Genomic DNA, 21,304 nt, shown 5'->3' with positions numbered 1-21,304 from the left:
GAGCGGAGAGCGCAGAACCGGAGCCGCAGGCGCACCTCTGCCGAGCGCGCCAGGCTGCTGGGGCCCTGAAGGTCGCTTCACAGGCCTTTCATGGGTCCCGGATTTTGAGTCTCTAGCTCAGGTTTTCAAGTGGCTTTTCGAGAACTTGTGAACCTGTAACCTGACTCTTCTCCCGCCCCAGCCCTTCTTCCCGAGTTGCTGGGCGCCCCTTCCTCCGCACGCTTCATTAGGCATTGCGCTGCGGTTCTGTGAGCCCAGACAGAGACGCTTGTGAGGGCAACTGCGGACATGTGCAGGCAGAATATAAAAGGCCGGCTCCTTTGGGCCTCTGGAGAAGTTCACCTCTTCCTCTTCTCTGGAGTGGTGTTTTCCCTCGGGTCAGCAGTCCGCTCCCCCCAGTTCTGGCTCCTGTCTTGTGAAGGACCGTCGGCTTCTCCAACTAGCGGGGGTGGGAAAGCTGGAGGCATCGCGTGCTGAAATCCAGCCCCTTTCTTTGCTCGTATTGGCAAGGTCAGAGCACGGAGTATCAAAGCAGCCACAAAATTCGATCCCAGAAAAGTTATCCAAGGAGAGACCTTCAGCCGCAGGCGGTGCTGATCACTCCGAAAAGCCCTATCTTACTTTTAGGCCAGGTTCTGTATGACAGTCCAAGGGTTTAAGAAACAATTCCAAATGGAATCATCTTGGAATCTGTATTCCTAAAAGCACTGCTCCCAGGGACTCCAGAAGTCTTAGGGAATCCTTGATTCTGATGGGGAATCCACTTTCCTAACTGTTCATGTTGCTTACTGAACCACGCAGAGTCAGTATGAACAGAGTCTCACACCCTTCAAAAGGAAAATTCAGGAATGTCATTTACCCCTAAATAGTACATTTCATAAAGGCAACATCCATGGTGGAATTAAACTACTTCTTTACCAAAAAAATTCTGAGGGCCTTTAAAATGAAAATCACAGAATGGAATTTGAAATTAGATTTAATTTTTTGAGCTAACCTATTTTTCCTGAACTTTATCTTTTAAAATTTTACTTTGCTGTGGTTTAGCCATACTATATATTTTAATTTTCTGTCATTGGAAGATGTCGTTTTTCCATGACATCCGCAACAATCATATTAGTTCACAACTGCAGGGTTATGGTTCTAATTTTGACTATTTTAATTAAAAATGTAAATGAACTAAAGTATTTGTAAATAATAAGAAAAAAAGATCCATGTACCAAAGTCCTAAGACTTCAAAATCTTCCTCCCCGATCTTTCTCATTTGTTAGCTCACTTAAGAGGCTGAAAAAAGAACAGAAAGGAAAATAAAAGTAAACTAAAGTCTGCACTCTGTCTTCTGTAATATTCCATATCTCCAGAGATCAGGAAGACACTTTTTTTTTATTACATATCAGAAAATTAAAAAGAAAAATTCAAAGCTCATTTTGAAGTGTTAGTGATTTTTGGGGGGGGTCTCTATAAAAATTACATTTGTCTACACTAGTATAGTTTTTTTAAATTATGGATGATTACAATTTTAAAATTATATATGTTATATATTATATATATAATATCAGTTCAGATCAGTCGCTCAGTCGTGTCCGACTCTTTGCGACCCCATGAACTGCAGCACACTGGGCCTCCCTGTCCATCACCAACTCCCGGAGTTCACCCAAACCCATTTCCATCAAGTTGGTGATGCCATCCAACCATTTCATCCTCTCTCATCCCCTTCTCCTCCTGCCCTCAATCCTTCCCAGCATCAGGGTCTTTTCAAATGAGTCAACTCTTCCCATCAGGTGGCCAAAGTATTGGAGTTTCAGCTTCAACATCAGTCCTACTAATGGACACCCAGGACTGATCCCCTTTAGGATGGACTGGTTGGATCTCCTTGCAGTCCAAGGGACTCTCAAGAGTCTCCCCCGCCACCCCCCAAAAAAAGAGTCTTCTTCAACACCACAGTTCAAAAGCTTCAATTCTTCGGCGCTCAGCTTTCTTTATAGTCCAACTCTCACATCCATACATGACCACTGGAAAAACCGTAGCCTTGACTAGACAGACCTTTGTTGGCAAATTAATGTATATAATATTTCATAATATATATTTAAATATGATATATATATACACACACCAAACAAGCTATTCCTAAGAAGGAATACTCAGTCCCCTAACAAAATTGCCCCTATATTTTCACACTTACTTTTGTCATAAAAAAGATTGACTTCTTTCTACCTTGATGTATCAGCATTTTCAAAATATTCTCATGTATGTTACTTGACTAATCACCACTCCCCTGCCCCACCCCCCTTCTATTTAATGAGGAAACTGCAGAGCAGTGAGGTTAGATGATGTTTGTTAGGACAAGTAAAACCATAATTCAAAAAAACATATGTACTTCAGTGTTCACTGCATCACTGTTTACAATAGCCAGGACATGGAAGCAACTTAAATAGCCATTGACAGATAAAGAAGATGCAGTATGTATATACAATGGAATATTACTCAGCCATAAAAAGGAATGATATTGGGTCATTTGTAGAGATGTGGGTGGACCAAGAGTCTGTCATACAAAGTGAACTAAGTCAGATAGAGAAAAACAAAAATATATAAACACATATATGTGGCATCCAGATAGAGGTGCAGACATAGAGAACATGAATTGGGAGGTTAGGATTGACATATATACAGTCAGTCAGTTCAATTGCTCAGTCGTGTCCGACTCTTTGTGACCCCATGAACTGCAGCACACGAGGCCTCCCTGTCCATCACCAACTCCCAGAGTTCACCCAAACCCATTTCCATCGGGTTGGTGATGCCATCCAACCATCTCATCCTCTCTCATCCCCTTCTCTGGCCCTCAATCTTTCCCAGCATCAGGGTCTTTTCAAATGAGTCAGCTCTTCACATCAGGTGACCAAAGTATTGCAGTTTCAGCTTCAACATCAGTCCTACCAATGAACACCCAGGACTGATCTCCTTTAGGATGGACTGGTTGGATCTCCTTGCAGTGCAAGAAACTCTCAAGAGTCTTCTCCAACACCACAGTTCAAAAGCATCAATTCTTTGGTGCTCAGCTTTCTTTATAGTCCAACTCTCACATCCATACATGACCACTGGAAAAACCATAGCCTTGACTATATGGACCTTTGTTGACAAAGTAATGTCTCTGCTTTTTAATATGCTATCTAGGCTGGTCATAACTTTCCTTCCAAGGAGTAAGCATCTTTTAATTTCATGACAGCAGTCATCATCTGCTATGGTTTTGGAGCCCAAAAAAATAAAGTCAGCCAATGTTTCCACTATTTCCCCATCTATTTGCCATGAAGTGATGGGACCGGATGCCATGATCTTAGTTTTCTGAATGTTGAACTTTAAGCCAACTTTTTCTCTCTCCTCTTTCACTTTCATCAAGAGGCGCTTTAGTTCCTCTTCACTTTCTGCCATAAGGGTGGTGTCATCTGCATATCTGAGGTTATTGATATTTCTCCCAACAATCTTGATTCCAGCTTGTGCTTCCTCCAGCCCAGAGTTTCCCATGATGTACTCTACATATAAGTTAAATAAGCAGGATGACAATATGCAGCCTTGATGTACCCCTTTTTCTATTTGGAACCAGTCTGTTGTTCCATGTCCAGTTCTAACTGTTGCTTCCTGACCTGCATACAGGTTTCTCAAGAGGCAGGTCAGGTGGTCTGGTATTCCCATCTCTTTCAGAATTTTACACAGTTTATTGTGATCCACACAGTCAAAAGCTTTGGCATAGTCAATAAAGCAGAAATAGATATTTTTCTGGAACTCTCTTGCTTTTTCAATGATCCAGCAGATGTTGGCAATTTGATCTCGTGTTCCACTGCCTTTTCTAAAACCAGCTTGAACATCTGGAAGTTCATGGTTCATATATTGCTGAAGCCTGGCTTGGAGAATTTTGAGCATTACTTTACTAGCATGTGAGATGAGTGCAATTGTGTGGTAGTTTGAGCAATCTTTGGGATTGCCTTTCTTTGGGATTGGAATGAAAACTGAACTTTTCCAGTCCTGTGGCCACTGCTGAGTTTTCCATATTTGCTGACATATTGAGTGCAGCATTTTCACAGCATCATCTTTCAGGATTTGAAATAGCTCAACTGGAATTCCATCACCTCAACTAGCCTTGTTCATAGTGATGCTTCCTAAGGCCCACTTGACTTCACATTCCAGGATGTCTGGTTCTAGGTGAGGGATCACACCATCGTGATTATCTGGGTCGTGAAGATCTTTTTTGTACAGTTCTGTGTATTCTTGCCACCTCTTCTTAATATCTTGTGCTTCTGTTAGGTCCATACCATTTCTGTCCTTTATTGAGCCCATCTTTGCATGAAATGTTCCCTTGGTATCTCTAATTTTCTTGAAGAGATCTCTAGTCTTTCCCATTCTATTGTTTTCCTCTATTTCTTTGCATTGATTGCTGAGGAAGGCTTTCTTCTCTCTCCTGGCTATTCTTTGGAACTCTGCATTCAAATGGGAATATCTTTCCTTTTCTCCTTTGCTTTTCCCTCCTCTTCTTTTCACAGCTATTTGTAAAGCCTCCTCAGACAGCCATTGTGCTTTTTTGCATTTCTTTTTCTTGGGGATGGTCTTGATCCCTCCATCTATATAGTTCATCAGGTACTCTGTCTATCAGATCTAGTCCTTTAAATTTATTTCTCACTTCCACTGTACAGTCACAAGGAATTTGATTTAGGTCATACCTGAATGGCCTAGTGGCTTTCCCCACTTTCTTCAATTTAAGTCTGAATTTGGCAATAAGGAGTTCATGATCTGAGCCACAGTCAGCTCCAGGTCTTGTTTTTGCTAACTCTATAGAGCTTCTTCATCTTTGGCTGCAAAGAATATAATCAATCTGATTTTGGTGTTGATCATCTGGTGATGTCCATGTGTAGAATCTTCTCTTGTATTGTCGGAAGAGGGTGTTTGCTATGACCAGTGAGTTCTCTTATATACTGCTGCTACTGCTGCTAAGTCGCTTCAGTCGTGTCTGACTCTGTGCGACCCCATAGACAGCAGCTCACCAGGCTCCCCTGTCCCTGAGATTCTCCAGGCAAGAACGCTGGAATGGGTTGCCATTTCCTTCTCCAAGGCATGAAAGTGAAAAGTGAAAGTGAAGTCTCTCAGTCATGTCCGACTCTTAGCGACCCCATGGACTGCAGCCCACCAGGCTCCTCCGTCCATGGGATTTTCCAGGCAAGAGTACTGGAGTGGGGTGCATTGCCTCCTCCCTCTTATACACTGCCATGTGTAAAATAGCTAGCTAGTAGGAAGCTGCTATATAGCACAGGGAGTTCAGCTCAGTGCTCTGTGATGACCTAGGGGGTGGATGTGGGGAAGGTGGGGAGGAGGGTGGTCCAAGAGTGAGGGGATGTATATACATATGTGGTTGATTCACTTCATCGGACAGCAGAAACCAACATGGCAATGTAAAGCAACTATACCCCACCCCACCCCCACCCCCTGCAAAGAAAAAGCAGAGCTGGGCCCCATCCTACAACTCCTGGGTATAATGCTCTGCGGCCCCTCATCCAGGACATGTGCTCATTATTTACTGACATCAGTGACAGTAACCTATGACAGGGATGGTGTTGACTCATAGTCTCCAAATGACTATGATAGTTTCCAGTTGTAATTAAGTACATCTGACCACACTGATTCTCTGTGATCAAAATTCCAATGTCTCATTCCTCTCATACTCAGTGAGTAGTGAAAATTCCAAGGCTAGTTATGCTTCCAAACCTGCAGATGAGATTGAATGACTGAGTTCAACTCTGTAGGTACTAAGTCAGTTCATCACATGGCTGTTAATTCTCTATTTCCCTACTAAATTGTTTCGTTCTCTGAGGTCCTGAAAGAATAATAAAGGCTCTATAATAACCTGATTTACCTGAACCTAAGGAATAGTATTTTGGGGCTTCCCAGGTGGCTCAGTGGGAAAGAGGCAGGGAACGCAAGAGACACAAATTCTATCCCTGGGTCGGGAAATCCCCTGGAGGAGAAAACGGCAACCGGCTCCAGTATCCTTGCCTGGGAAATCTCATGGCAAAATGAGCCTGGTGAGTTACAGTCCATGGGGTCGCAGAGTCAGATGTGACTGAGCACGATACAAGGAATAGTATTTTAGGGCCTAACAGAGAAGCCCCTGATAATTTAGTTAGTGAGGGATTTACACCTAAGTTTTAGGAGAGTCGGCCTCATAAAAGTTAGACACCTTTGGTAAGTTAAATCCACAGAATGTAGAATATTGTTATTCTGAAATGAAATTCAATATAGTAGACTCTGTGTAATGTCCAAAGTTTCTATTTATTTACTTTTTTGCAAGAAAGCTTTCAGTCTTAGTGCAGCACGGCTTCCAAAATGATTGACAGCCATAGTCTAGTGTAATTGTAAGTCATGCATTTCTTTTTCACTTCATATAAAGTTTCTCTTAAGAAGATAAAGGAGCAGGTCAGGAAGGATTCATATAAAATTTTGTAAAGCGATTACCCTTCAATAAAAAAATAAACTAAAAAAAGGATTTCTATTGTGATATTTCATCCCAAGACTTTTTAAGACTTGATGTCAGTAACTTCAAGAAATGAAAAACTCTTTTATTAAAACCCTAAGATCTGGTGGAGACCAGTGCAAGTTTGACTGGTGCAGATGACAGAGATGCTCACGATCATCAGTTTTCTTTTTGTTCACTGTGCTGTTGTTGTTCCTTAAGTCTTCAAGTCATGTCCAACTCATTGTGACCCCATGGACTGCAGCACCCCAGGCTTCCTGTCCTTCACTATTTTCTGGAGTTTTCTCAAACTCATGTCCATTCAGTTGGTGATGCCATCCAACCATCTCATCCTCTGTCGCCTCCTCCTCCTCCTGCTCTCAATCTTTCCCAGCATCAGGGTCTTTTCTAATGAGTTGGCTCTTCGCATCAGGTGGCCAAAGTACCAGACCAGTGTATGTATATATAAGGTTTCCAATTCCATTGTCATTTGAATCCTAAACACACATAACACTAACCCCAGACCCAGACCTTGGCCCTGCCTTAGAGTGGAGACCCAGGACTTCTCTGGTGGTGCAGGGGTTAAGACTTCCCCTCACAATGCCGGGGGTGAGAATTTGATCCCTCGTCTGAGAGAGTACAGTATATGAGAGTACATAATGTGAAACACTGGGCTGGAGAAAGAACAGGCTGGAATCAAGATTTCTGGGAGAAATATCAATAACCTTAGATATTCAGAGGATACCACCCTTATGGCAGAAAGTGAAGAACTAAAAAGCCTCTTGATGAAAGTGAAAGAGGAGAGTGAAAAAGTTGGCTTAAAGCTCAACATCCAGAAACCTAAGATCATGGCATCTGGTCCCATCACTTCATGGCAAATAGATGGGGAAATAGTGGAAACAGTGGCTGACTTTTATTTTTTTGGGCTCCAAAATCACTGCAGATGGTGATTGCACCCATGAAATGAAAAGACACTTACTCCTTGGAAGGAAAGTTATGACCAGCCTAGACAGCATATTAAAAAGCAGAGACATTACTTTGTCAACAAAGGTCCATATAGTCAAGGCTATGGTTTTTCCAGTGGTCATGTATGGATGTGAGAGTTGGACTCTAAAGAAAGCTGAGTGCTGAAGAACTGAAGCTTTTGAACTGTGGTGTTGGAGAAGACTTTTGAGAGTTCCTTGGACAGCAAGGAGATCCAACCAGTCCATCCTAAAGGAGATCAGTCCTGGGTGTTCATTGGTAGGACTGATGTTGAAGCTGAAACTGCAATACTTTGGTCACCTGATGTGAAGAGCTGATTCATTTGAAAAGACCCTGATGCTGAGAAAGACTGAGGGCAGGAGGAGGAGGGGACGACAGAGGATGAGGTGGTTGGATGGCATCACCAACTCGATGGACATGGGTTTGGGTGGACTCCGGGAGTTGGTGATGGACAGGGAGGCCTCGTGTGCTGCAGTTCATGGGGTCACAAAGAGTCGGATACGATTGAGCGACTGAACTGAACTGACTGAACTGGGAGAAAAGATCCCACATGGCTCTGAGCCAAAAAACCAAAACATAAAGCAGAAAAAATATTGTAACAAATTCAGTGATGATTTTGAAAATTGTGCACATCAATTTTTTTTTTTTTAAGTGGAAACGCAGAGCAGAATCCACAGAGAAAGGCTCTAGAGCCTGCGGGCCTCCCACGTGTGCGCTTCAGCATTCCCCATGGAACTGCCCAGTTTGTTAATTAAATTACAGCTGCCTCCTTCACAGGTCCCGCCTTGGTGTCTACACTGAGTTTCTGTCCAGTCTAATCCGCTCCCACCTTGCAGGAGGGGTGATCTATCCACTGGCAAATGTGATCATGTTACTCTCTCCATCTAACCATTCAGTAACTCCTCATGTCTCTGCAGGACTCAGTGGGGCATAGAAGACCTTTCCTGATTTGTTCATACTCTGCTGACTCACTCAAGTTTCTCACTGTTCTTTTATACTCGAAGTTCTGATCATTTTAAGATTCCTTCAGTTCCTAAAATCCCCTTGTTCATTCACATTCCTGCTCTTTGTATGGACTGTTCCCTCTCTGCAGTCCCGTCCCTTTCCCCATAGAGGCCTCATTTTCTCTCCAAGGGCCGTCTCCCACTCACCATAGATGCCATTTCCTTGGGATCTCGCCCAGGATGGGTCAGCAGCCTGTCTGCTTTCTCTGAACACAGCACTTCCTGCCCTGTGTTGTAACACTGACTGTTCATTTCCCCTGAGTCTCCAAGCCCAGTGTGTGTCAGGACTGTGCCTTACTCAGACCCGTGTCTCCAAAACCTAAAGCCATTCTGGGATGGAATGTGTATCCGATCATTTTTTCCTAAATTAATGAACTTGGGAATGACATGACCTGGGTTTGATGATTGTGGAGGCTGGGCAATAGGTAGCTGTTTAGTCGCTAAGTTGCTATAGTCATGTCTGACTCTTTGTGACCCTATGCACTATAGCCTGCCAGGTTTCTCTGTCCATGGGAATCTCCTGGCAAGTATACTGCAGTGGGTTGCCATTTTCTCCTCCAGGGGATCTTCCCGACCCAGGGATCTAACCCATATACCGTGTACTTCCGGCAAATTCTATACCACTAAGCCACCTGGGAAGCCCATGGGGAATGGACACTTAGGGTTTTATCATGCTATTTTTCTCTGCTTTTAGGTATATTTGACGTTTTCTGTAACAAGAAGATCTTATAAAAGACATGGTGTTTAACTTACCAAAAATGTGTCTCACATCATCATAAATTGCAGAAGACCAGAAACGGGGGTATAGAAGCAGCCCCAATTCCCTGCACACACCTCAAGGGTATGAGTTTATGAAATGAGTGTTTGGAGAAGGCCTGATGCAGAAGGGAACACGAGCCAGAGTCTGCACTTCATTTGTCCCCATCGATCAGGTCGGATCTACCAGTGTCACAGTGGAGGACACGAAAGCCAACAAACAGGACGGAAAGAACAAGAGCAGCCGTTGTCCCGTCCGAAGTGGACAGTCTGTGACGGCTGGGAAGACCGCTTGGGCTTCTGCTCCCCACTGGTTCCTTGTGAGCCGGGTTTTGTGTGCGCCTCACTCAAGCGGCATGGGCTCCCTCCCTCTCCGCCTGGCTGCCTGGCTGCCTGAGAACTTGTCAGCTGGCCCTGATTTCTTTCAATTGGACTCACTGGAAGGCTTTACTCGGCATTTTAAAAAGACTGTTTTTCCTGAGGAAGCAGGAGGTTGGCACCTACTTGAAATGACACATCTTGGGGCCGTTCAGGATTTGTAACTATCATTAATTTCCCTCGGGACATGAGACATTGGCTGAAAAAAGATTTTAACAGTGACCTCACCTGATGTGAAGAGCCGATTCATTGGAAAAGACTCGGCTGCTGGGAAAGATTGAAGACAAGAAGAGAAAGAGGCGACAGAGGGTGAGATGGTTGGATGGCATCACTGAGTCAAAGGACATGAGTTCGAGCAAACCCCAGGAGACACTGAAGGACAGGGAAGGCTGGCGTGCTGCCTTGGCATCCATGGGGTTACAGAGTCGGACACGACAGCGGCTGAACAACAACAGGTTAAAGAGGTCAAGAGGAAACATCTCTGATTAGGATCTCGGGAAGCAGGGCAATAATGCAATTCTATTTGCTAATCCAGCAGCCAATCAGTATTGACTAGGCTCTTACAATGTGCCCAGCAGGTGGAGGCCCATTTTGCAGAGGGAAGTAACCAGGTTAACAACCGGTTATTGGAGACTGTGTGCCTGCGTGTTCCCTTGTGTCCAAATTTTTCCGACCCTATAGACCATAGTCTGCCAGGCTTCTCTGTCCATAACATGGGCTACTAATCACACACGTGGGTCTGGGCGGTTTACCAGGATGGCAGGGCTAATAGGAAACCTGGACCCTTGGGTACAGGTTGTTTTTTAAAATTCAAAGTATCTGATTAAAAAAAGAACCAATCAAATGAAATTCTGTCTGGCAGGTATTATTGTCTTGATTCTATAGATTGTAAAACTCAGAGAACTAAAGCTAACTTGGACCTGAATTCAAACCCCATTCTTGCCGTTCAACAAACACTGCTTTATGTCCTCACTCTGCTGGTGGCAGCTTGGCCCTGGCCAGGATGCACAGAACAGAACACCTGCGGCTGGGATAAAGAGGTCTTCAATTTATCAGACTCCAATTAGTTATTAATACACCAGAGCCTCAAGTTTCACTAGCTTGAGATCCTGCACCGCTTGAATTTCCGCCATTCACCATTCCTCACTCCCTTCGGTCTTTTACAAAACAGAGCAGAGCCTTCTTGCTCTTGGGATCCTCAGCGTGGTCACTGCATCTGTGCCTGCGATGGAGGGCTGAGTGCAAGAGAGCAGCTGAGTGCTGAATCCTGACTCAGCAAGAAGACATTTGAAAATGCAGTCAGCTGTCTGCTTCCACGATTACCTACAATCCAAAGGCACTCTATTTTTCCCCTCTTTGGATGTCATTTATGGAAAAAGAGGGCCTGTTTCTGACAGACGAGCCCAGCAGAGTTCTCCTGGCCTTTGGTCAAGACTGCGCAGAAAACAGGAGGTTCTGAAGTGAAGGGGTGATGCAGGGCGGCCAGGCTTCTTTGTGACCAGAGGTAGAATCTGGTGCCTGATGGGTTTGGGGCTGGACCAGGCTGCAGCGTGGCTCCTGGGGAGGGGTGAGAAACAGCCGCACACACCAGCATGAGAGCATGCTCAGGTTTTATTTGCCCCAGATTATGCTATTGGGACTTTGCACTTGTGGACCTAATATTAGCAGTCCATGCACATTTTGTGATGGGAACAATATATTAGTTCATTTATATCTAAGTAAACTTAGATGAGCAAACTCCAGGAGATAGTGAAGGATGGGGAGCCTGGCATGCTGCAGGCCATGGGGTTGCAAACAGTTGGACACGACTTAGCAACAGAACGACAACAACACATCTAAGCACCAAATGAACTTGAACTTTATTTTCTTCCTAATGGGAGAAGTCAGGCTAGAGTGAGAGGATGAGGTGCCCCAGGTGTGACTGGGGGTGTTGGGGAAGGTTTGAGGTGAGGGGTGGACGCAGGCTAATGGCCGTGGTGCCTGGGAGAACTTCTTTGCTTCCTTCCCTCACGTCCTCCCTCCTCACCTGCCTCCCTCTGTGTTATCAGGATGCAAAGGGGGAGAAGAGGGGCCCCCGAAGCCTGAGCTCCCCCAGGGGCCAAAACATGGTGGACAGGTCTGGGGCGGGAACTCTGGGAAAGGGGAGACCTTGATGACACTAGTGGATTGTTAAAAACAGTTCACAGCTATTTTTAGGAAAAGACAAGAACAAAAAAAAGGCAGTGGTAGGATGTGGCTCTTAGTTCCTGATTAATATGCTTATAATCCAGCAAACTTGTTCTGCAGTGAAAGTGTCCACATAATTAAGTACATAGTCTCCTACTATGGTGCGGGTGGCAACGCTCTGAGCCTTCCACTGAAAACTTCAAAAAAAAAAAATCTCCTTCACAACACACGATTTTCCTGGCAAACAGTCACAGACAAAAGACTTAAATAAATTCAGCTTGCAGAAGCAGAGAGAGTAGACTTATTACAGAATTGGGAAAGGTGGTATGAAATTGCTAATATCAGATGCTTGGATCATTTCCTTCTAGCAATGTTTTATTCATTCCATGTGGTCCTATTTTGCTTAACTTTTTTTTTTTTTTTTACATAACCTCCAGCAACCTTTCATGATAACTTAGAGGTAAAAAAAAGTCATGTCTTGGTGTATCTGGGTGGTTAGGTGACCCACACTGGATTCATCTGGCCTGACTTAAAACAGCAGAGAGGGTCACACGAAGCCTTCACCATCCACTCCGGTACTCTTGCCTGGGATATTCCATGGGCAGAGGAGCCTGACAGGTGACAGCTCATGAGGTCACAAAGAGTCGGACACGACTGAGCACACACAGTGGATATAAAGATGCTAGACCTCACACACCAAAAGCAAGTCTGTCTCCTTCGAGAACCTGGGTGTTCTGGGAGGTCCACACACTGGTTCAATGTTTCAGTCGCTCAAAATGTGTGCTGGACAACTGTTTAAGGTTGTCTCACAGCCAACAGGACTGCCAGAACTGGCTTGACCCCGGGGTGGGTACCAGACCCCACTGGACTGGACTCTCCTGGGAACTGGCAGTGAGAACTTGGAGAGGCAGTGACAGCAGACTCTTCCACAGACCCCTGGGGTCAGGTTCCCGAGCTGCCAGGCTCCTGCCATTTCCTTTTATCCTCCAGTCAGGTATAATGTGAACAGGCAGCTGCAAACAATTGTTGAGACTAGACTTATGATATTTAAATCATTCCTCAGCCTGTTTTTGAATAGTAGTTCCTGGAATTGTCTCTTACTTGAGAATTGCTGTGTTGCTATGCTCAGTCATGTCTGATTCTTTGCGACCCTATGGACTGTAGCCCGCCAGGTTGCTCTCTCTGTGGGATTCTCCAGACAAGAATACTGGAGTGGGTGGCTATTTCCTTCTCCAGGGGACCTTCCTGACTCAGGGATTGAATGTGCATCTCCTGCATTGGCAGGCGTATTCTTTACTGCTGAGCCACTAGGAAGCCCTACTTGAGAATAAATCCTGGTGATTTTTAATGTTGAAAATTTAGCCTCACATAAGCAAACTATATTCCTTTAGAAAAACATACTTGGTTACATCACTAATGTCAAGGTAAATTACATAGTCTGCAATTTGTGTTTTACTCATGAATATCTTTCTGCCATAAGGGTGGTATCATCTGCATATCTGAGGTTATTGATATTTCTTCCGGCAATCTTGATTCCAGCTTGTGCTTCCTCCAGCCCAGCGTTTCTCATGAGGTACTCTGTATGTATATAAGTTAAATAGGCAGGGTGACAATATACAGCCTTAACATACTCAGATATGCAGATGACACTACCCTTATGGCAGAAAGTGAAGAAGAACTAAAGAACCTCTTGATGAAAGTGAAAGAGGAGAGTGAAAAAGTTGGCTTAAAGCTCAACATTCAGAAACCTAAGATCATGGCATCCGGTCCCATCACTTCATGGCAAGTAGATGGGGAAACAGTGGAAACAGTGGCTGACTTTACTTTTCTGGGCTCCAAAATCATTGCAGATGGTGACTGCAGTCATGAAATTAAAAGACAGTTACTCCTTGGAAGGAAAGTTATGACCAACCTAGACAGCATATTAAAAAGCAGAGATATTACTTTGTCAACAAAGGTCTGTCTAGTCAAGGCTATGGTTTTTCCAGTAGTTATGTGTGGATGTGAGAGTTGGACTATAAAGAAAGCTGAGTGCCGAAGAACTGAAGATTTTGAACTGTGGTGTTGGAGAAGACTCTTGAGAGTCCCTTGGACAGCAAGGAGATCCAATCAGTCCATCCTAAAGGAGATCAGTCCTGGGTGTTCATTGGTAGGACTGATGTTGAAGCTGAAACTCCAATACTCTGGCCACCTGATGTGAAGAGCTAACTCATTTGAAAAGACCCTGATGCTGGGAAAGATTGAAGGCAGGAGAAGGAGGGGACGACAGAGGATGAGATGGTTGGATGGCATCACCGACTCGATGGACATGGGTTTGGGTGGACTCCAGGAGTTGGTGATGGACAGGGAGGCCTGGTGTGCTGTGGTTCATGGGGTCGCAAAGAGTCGGACATGACTGAGCGACTGAACTGAACTGAACTTGAATATCTAAATATATTCCAATCATCACTGGATGGTTTAAACTACTATCTTTCAAAGAGTTGCTGCATTTTAAATGCAATAATTATAAAGCCATTCTGTAAAGTTCCTAACTCCAGGCTACAATGCCACCCAGGCTGCAGAGAAGCCTTGTGTGGCTTCTATCACAGCACCCAGGAAGTGAAGACATGTTTGAGAATCCTGAGACACCACGGAATAAGAGGCGTCTTACCTTGTGCCCTGAGTCTGGTGTGACTGGTAACAGACAGGAAGCCCTACAAAGCCATTGATTTTAGAATCACTGCCATTTGTTCATGTGTTCAGAAACTCTAGGTTTACATTCTCAAGAACAAAAGCAAACTCAGGCTAAGTTAGAAAACTACATAATGCTATACACCCTTGATTTTCATTCAGAAAAAACTTCAGAAGAGCAAAGAAACCTGTTAAAATGCTGTCTACCTTTGCTAAAACAAACCACCTGGTGGCACCGGTGGAGACATTTGCCTCTAAAAATATAATCCAGTGGGAAAACCCAGTTTTTTTTTTTTTTTTTTTTTTTGAGCAGAGCAAGGTTTACTGCAGGGTCCTGCAAGGAGATGGGTTGCTCATGCCCTGAAAAGCTCATGACCTGAGCTCCCAGGAGAGTTTCAGCAAAGCATTTTTAAAAGCCAGGTTGTGGGGGGCGGGTGTTGGGTGGCAGGGTGTGTGATAAGCTGATGTGCAATTCTCTGATTGGCTGATGGTAAGGTCACAGGAGGTGTCATGGGGTCACGGGCTCACGTGATCAGTCCTTAGGCTCCAGGAGGCCTGGGGCTGTGTGCTCACGGTCCTCAAGTAGTTAACATCTTCCATTTGATGGAGGGTTTTTACATCTGCAAAACAACTCAGGAAATGTGCTATCTGCAGGGAGGAGCTACAGCCGAGGGAAGGATGGAAGGAAGGCCTGTCCCTGCTTCCCAAAGCCCCATGGTGGGGAGAGGGGTGTTTCCTCCTCTATTAGAATTCCTCCCTTTTCTTTGATACTTCTCAACCCTGAGGAGAACAAAGAAAACCCAATCTTTAACGTAAAACTCTGAAAGACAATTATTTAAGCATTAAAAAAAATTGTAAACATGACCAAAACTTTAAAAGTTTTTATCTAAAATGTTGAAGAATAGGACCGATGTGGGTCTTTTTTTGTACACTATTATTTTCAGAGTAGAAAAATCTTTACTTCCACTGTGGAGAATGGAGAGGCTGACATAGGGTTTTAGGAAGCAAACAGTTGGCTTTTCCATGATATTCCCACCGGACGGGAGAATCGCATTTTCCCAGCAGCCTCCTTGATGATAATTAATGGAAAATAGTTAATGACCCAACTCTTTAACCTCAGAGGACTGACTTTTTCAGGTCAATTGAAAAGCACGGATTATAATTGTACATTCTTTTATGCCTGTATTATACATATATATATACATACATATATATATATATATACATACATATATATATATACACACACACATATGTATATTTTAAAGGTATGCATTCTTTTAACATTGAAATACAGTTGATTTACAATATAGTGTTAGTTTCAGGTGTATAGCAAAGTGATTCAGTTCTGTATATATGTATATATATTCTTTTTCAGATTCTTTTCCATTGTAAGTTATTATAAGATATTGAGTAGAGTTCCCTGTGCTAGGTGTGTTTCTGTTAATCCCAGACTCCTAATTTATCCCCATTCCCAGCCATTCACTTTGACATTGAAAATTGATCACTATTTCATTGATTACGGTGAAAGGCATTAGCTGGTATCTTAGATGCTTCATCGAGTTAAGATAGAGTCCTATCTAAAACTCTAGGGTGATAACACTACTCTTTTTGACAGGCTGAAAATAGTTTTGCTCTTTTTTTTTTCCGGCAGCACCATGCACCACGTGGGATCTTAGTTCCCTGATCAGGGATCGAACTTGACTCCCAGCTTTGGGAGCGAGGAGTCTTAACCACTGGACTGCCAGAGAAGTCCCCAACAGTTTTGGTTTTGAAAGTGGAAGTTACTCAGTTGTGCCCGACTCTTTGTGACTCTAGGCACTGTAGGCCGCCAGGCTCCTCTGTCCGTGGGATTCTCCAGGCAAGAATACTGGAGTGGGTAGCCGTTCCCTTTTCTCGGGGATCTTCCCAACCCAGGGATTGAACCTGCATCTCCTGCATTGCAGGGGGATTCTTTACCACTGAGCCACCAGGGAAGATCCCCAATAGTATTGCTCTTAATGCCACACCACTGACCTGGCTTCTGTGAGCCAGAGACTGAGCAACGGGAGAACTCTTTACACCTTTCCAAGGACGACACCACAGGCTTTGTTATGGTCCCCATGATAGGAAGACAATATAGCTATAGTCACTGAGAACTCAGAGTCCCTGGGTCCGCAGCCTGGGAAACCCTCCTCCCTCTGCTCACCTGGAATCACCTGTAGGGGGGGGCCCAAGGATTGCTCGCCAAGGATGGAGGATGTAACCACGACAGACTTCCAGATGAGCCTTTCCTTAGGCAAGTTTGTGAGCCTCTCAGTTGTTAATTACTACAGAATTCTTTTCAGAGGACTTTCACAAAGGTAAGAACCAACTCTGTCCTTGGGGAACTCGTTCTTTCACAACTGGAGGCAGGACAGGATAACTTTGTCTTCTGAATACATCTATGTACCTCTTATATGGTGCTGGATATTGGAAGCATAATTCCTTTCTTACTAAGAGACTTTTCCTTTCTTCTTTCTGTTCCCTGCTTTTGCCATAAAAATCTCCATTGTCTTGGTAGGTACCTTTGGGGGCCTTGGAGTTTCTCTCTCTCCTTTCAATGTCTAATGTCTCACAGCAAGGGCTTTGATGGGCCTCTCAAGGAGTCACACACCTGGACCAGGAGAGCACCTAAAAGTCTGCACTCTCAGAGGGACAGCAATTAAAATGACATGAAAAATAATTTTATGGAGAATATTTTCTGGTCTAAGCTCTGATCACTTTTATTACTGGGAAAGAATGAACACATGTGTATGCATCTATCTGTGTTGACAGATGGATGGGTAGATAACTGCTCACCAGCGTGGCTGTAAAATTTCCTCTCTCTCACTTTTATCACTAAAAAGATCACCCAGTCCAGGGAGCACCCCATCTCCCACCTGGTCTCTGTACTCTGAATGGAAGGAAGCAGAAATCCTGGTGGAGAAAAAACAATCCCGATGAAGCCAAGTTCGTTAAGTGTGTGTCTGTCGGTATGCATGTGCAGGTGGAGAGATGTTAATTTATTTTGTAGTAAATTAGCAGTTTTGTTGGACTCTTTGGGCAGAATGCACAGATAAATCACTACTGAGGAGGCTGGCTTCCAGCCTTGGAAATTATAGACTGCTTCTAAAGCACAGCAAGAATCTATCGACTTAGTAATGAAGTTAGTGTCAGAAAAAACCTGGGTTCAAGTCACCACTTGGCTGACTGCACACATGTAACAGTGGCTTTTACAAACATGCTTTCTCATCTCTAAAATAGGTTTGACCACCTCAGTACTTCTGACCAAATGAAATCGGTTAAGAATCCAAATAAAAAAGAACAGGAAGAACCACAATAAATATAGACAACACATTTATGCAACACAAATGAATTGTTATTTTCAGTCTAACCTGCCTTTGGAAGGCTTTTTTTTGTTTTACACATTTAATTCTGAAATTATTATAGATTCACCAGAAGTTTCACGAAAGAATGTACACACAGTGGTCCCACACATTCTTCACACAGTTCCACCCAATGGAAACTTCATCAATTGTACAACATCAAAGCCAGGAGAAACACTGGTATAATTCTAAGAGCTCATTCAGATTTCATAACTTTGTATGCACTCGTGTGTGTGTGGGGGCGGGGAGGCGGCAGGAGGGGTTGCCATTTCCTTCTCCAGGCGATCTTCCTGACCCAGGAATGGAACCCGCATCTCCTGCATTGGCAGGTGAATTCTTTACCACCAAGTCACCTGGGAAGCCCTACAGGTGAGTGTAGATCTATGCAATTTTAACACATGTGGAGGTTTGTGTAACCACTGAAATCAAGTGTACCTTCCTATTAAACCACTGAAATCAAGTACCTTCCTATTGAAAAAACTTCCCAGTGACTTAACAAACAAACAACTTCTCCTTGTGCCAGTTGGTTAAAATAACACCAGGGAGGAACTTTCCTGGTTGTCCAATGGTTAAGACTCCATGCTACCAATGTGGGGGGCCTGGGTTTCATTCCTGGTCTGGGAACTTAGATCCCACACACTGTATGGTGCAGTCAAAAGATAAAACAGAAACTTTGGGGAAAGGGCAGATCTAGATAATTAGAATCTGCAAATACATGATTATTATGAGGATATGAGCCAAGGCACAGGCACAAAGTTTCTAGTGCTGCAGAATCTGGACAGGTCTGCGGTTATAGAATTTATCAGCATTTACTTCTGAGCTCTGATCATTATTTGTCTCAGACATTGACACATGTCCATCCCCCTCCACACCGAATAGCCTTTTAAGAGGTGCTTCTATTAATAGTTAAGAGGATTGACAGACTTAAACTGTACTTCCTGCAAAGATACACACAACGCTGAGTAGGAAAATGGTTACTCTTTGAGGAAATCATGTTGTCTAGTGATAGAAATTCATGCTTAAGAAATTCAACTAGGAAACTATGACTTTAGGAAAAACACCCTTAGTTCCTAAATGGTCTTTCATGCCTGTATTAGTTTTACCAAATTTTTTTCCCCTCAAGCGATTTTGGTGGAAAGCAATCTATACTTTTTCGTTGGTGGTGTTTCGTCAGACTCAGTTAGGTCTGACTCTTGCAATCCCATGGACTGTAGCCTGCCAGGCTCCTCTGTCAATGGGATTTTCCAGGCAAGAATACTGGAGTGGGTTGCCGTTTCTTTCTCCAGGGGGTCTTCCCAACCCAGGGACTGAACCCTGGTATCTTACATCTCCTGCATTGCAGGTGGTTTCTTTCCTGACTGAGCCACGAGGGAAGCCCATATTTTTTTCATTACTATATGAGATATAACTTTTATGTAGGAATATCTAAGCACTGATACCAGCCATAGAAATCTATGTCTAGGTTTTCTGCTTTTTAAGACATTACTTCCTGAAACGAACAAATAAAATGTAGTCATTTGCCATTGTAAAGGGAAGCTGTTTAGGTTGGAGAAAACTGGATGAATCAGGTTGTTATCAAAGTTCTAGTTTTTCTCTTGGGTTTAGTTTGGAAGCCTTTTTTGATAAATCATCAATAAGGTAAAGTGAGTGCTGACATTAAAGCTTGCTTATGGTTTTATATTCTTTCTGGATAAACCCTTTCCTTGCCAAGAACAGTCACGGACTTGGGAGATGGTCTTACCTTGACATTGTGCGTGGCTGTGGCACATCCTTCATTTTCCACGGTTTGGTGAACGTTCACATTATATGCCTCAGACCTTGGTGGAGGCAGAAATCTTATCCGCCTCGATGGTCTGGAGAAATGTTTCTGGTGACCCCTTTGGTTGTCTTGGGAAAGCCTGGGCATGTTTTACCATAAGGCCTCAAACGAGTCCTGTAGCTTGATTTTAAGAATACCAGCCCAGGGTCCACTCTATTTCTCTTCCTTTGGCTGGTGCTGGGCCATCGCTTAGTCTGCTGGGGGCCTCCCTGTAAAGTCACATCAGTCGAAGCAAGAGGATTATCTGTGTTGTGGGCCAGCAGTTTATCCACAGTCCGTGGGCTCTATTCCAGGATGAGTCTCTGATTTTGAGAGTCTAGGTATGTTCTGACTGCCCTCTACAGGTAGCAAGTGAAGTGAAAGTGAAGTTGCTCAGTCGTGTCCGACTGTTTGCGACCCCGTGGACTGTAGCCTACCGGGCTTCTCAGCTCTACAGGTAGCAGTGTACTCCTAATTCAAATTTAATGCCAAATCAAAACCGAAAGAAATGATTCAAGTGATACATTGCTTAGTATATAGTGATAAAGGAAATAGATCCTGTGGTAAAATTCTGCCTTTTTAGTGTGTGATAAGTGGAAAATTCGGACCATACCCTCGAGAGGCAGAGGAGCCACTTTATCTGTCTTGGTCTCTCTCTCTTTTTTTTAATCTTGGTCTCTTAAAAGCTCCTTCTAGTAGCAGTCGGCTTTGTGGCTGGAAATGCTTGCTAAACTCATAACCACACTTCACTCCAAGGATTATTACTTTTTCTTTATGTCATGCAGAATTAACTGAGGACTTCCCTGGTGGCTCAGATGGTAAAGAATCCCCCTGCACCTGGGATTTGATCTCTAGGTTGGGAAGATCCCCTGGAAGAGGTCATGGCAAACCACTTCAGTGTTCTTTCTGGAGAATCCCCATGAACAGAGGAACCTAGTGGGCTACTGTCCATGGGGTCACAAAGAGTTGGACACGACTAAGTGACTAAGCATAGCACAGCACAGAATTACTTGAAGTCATTTCCTTATGTGGTAGTCATCTAACCATGAAGTCAAAACTTGGCTTCTACATCATACTTCCTTTTTGCAAACTGCTTTATAAATATCAGATTATTGGACTTTCCTGGTGTTCTAATGGTTAAGTCTCTGCACTTCCACTGCAGGGGGCCTGGGTTTGATCCTTGGTCAAAGGTATCTAAGGCCCAGGTAGCTTCTGGGTCTGGAAGAGCACAGAAGTAAGGACCCCAGGCATGCATTGCTGGGGACTATGAACTGAAGAAGCTTCCATTCATAATATAGTCCCAGGCCCCCAAAATGGATATATAAAATGAACATAAGTTGGACCTCACATCATGTTAAAAAAATTAACTCGAAATGAATCATAGACCCATATTTAAGTGTTAAGGCTATAAAACTTTTAAAAGAAAACTTAGGAGAAAATTTATTTGTGATCTCAGATTAGGCAAAGCCTTCTTAGATACGATACCAAAAGCACAACTGACAAAAGAAAAAACAGGCAAACTGGATTTCATGAAAATGAAAACCTTTTGTTTTCCAAAGGACATCATCAAAAGAGTGAAAAGACACCCACAAAATAGGGTAAAATATGGCAAATCATACATACATAATAAGGGACTTATATCCAGAATATATAAAGAGCTCTTAAAAAACAA

At 43.6% G+C, this 21,304-nt stretch overlaps 1 protein-coding gene across 1 annotated transcript in view; it reads right to left on the bottom strand.

The window, feature by feature from the left end:
• Positions 1 to 19,868, bottom strand: part of RGS20 (regulator of G protein signaling 20) — a 55,311-nt gene extending 35,443 nt beyond the window's left edge. The window contains exon 1 of the mRNA XM_020906696.2: positions 19,568 to 19,868. Coding sequence (XP_020762355.2) covers positions 19,568 to 19,740 — 173 coding nt within the window. The 5' untranslated portion in view covers positions 19,741 to 19,868. The remainder of the gene's footprint in view (positions 1 to 19,567) is intronic.
• Between the last annotated feature and the right edge of the window lie 1,436 nt (positions 19,869 to 21,304).

The sequence above is a fragment of the Odocoileus virginianus genome, chromosome 15 (genome assembly GCF_023699985.2).
Source record: "Odocoileus virginianus isolate 20LAN1187 ecotype Illinois chromosome 15, Ovbor_1.2, whole genome shotgun sequence".
Taxonomy (NCBI): domain Eukaryota; kingdom Metazoa; phylum Chordata; class Mammalia; order Artiodactyla; family Cervidae; genus Odocoileus; species Odocoileus virginianus.
This window is presented reverse-complemented; position numbering and strand designations above follow the sequence as displayed.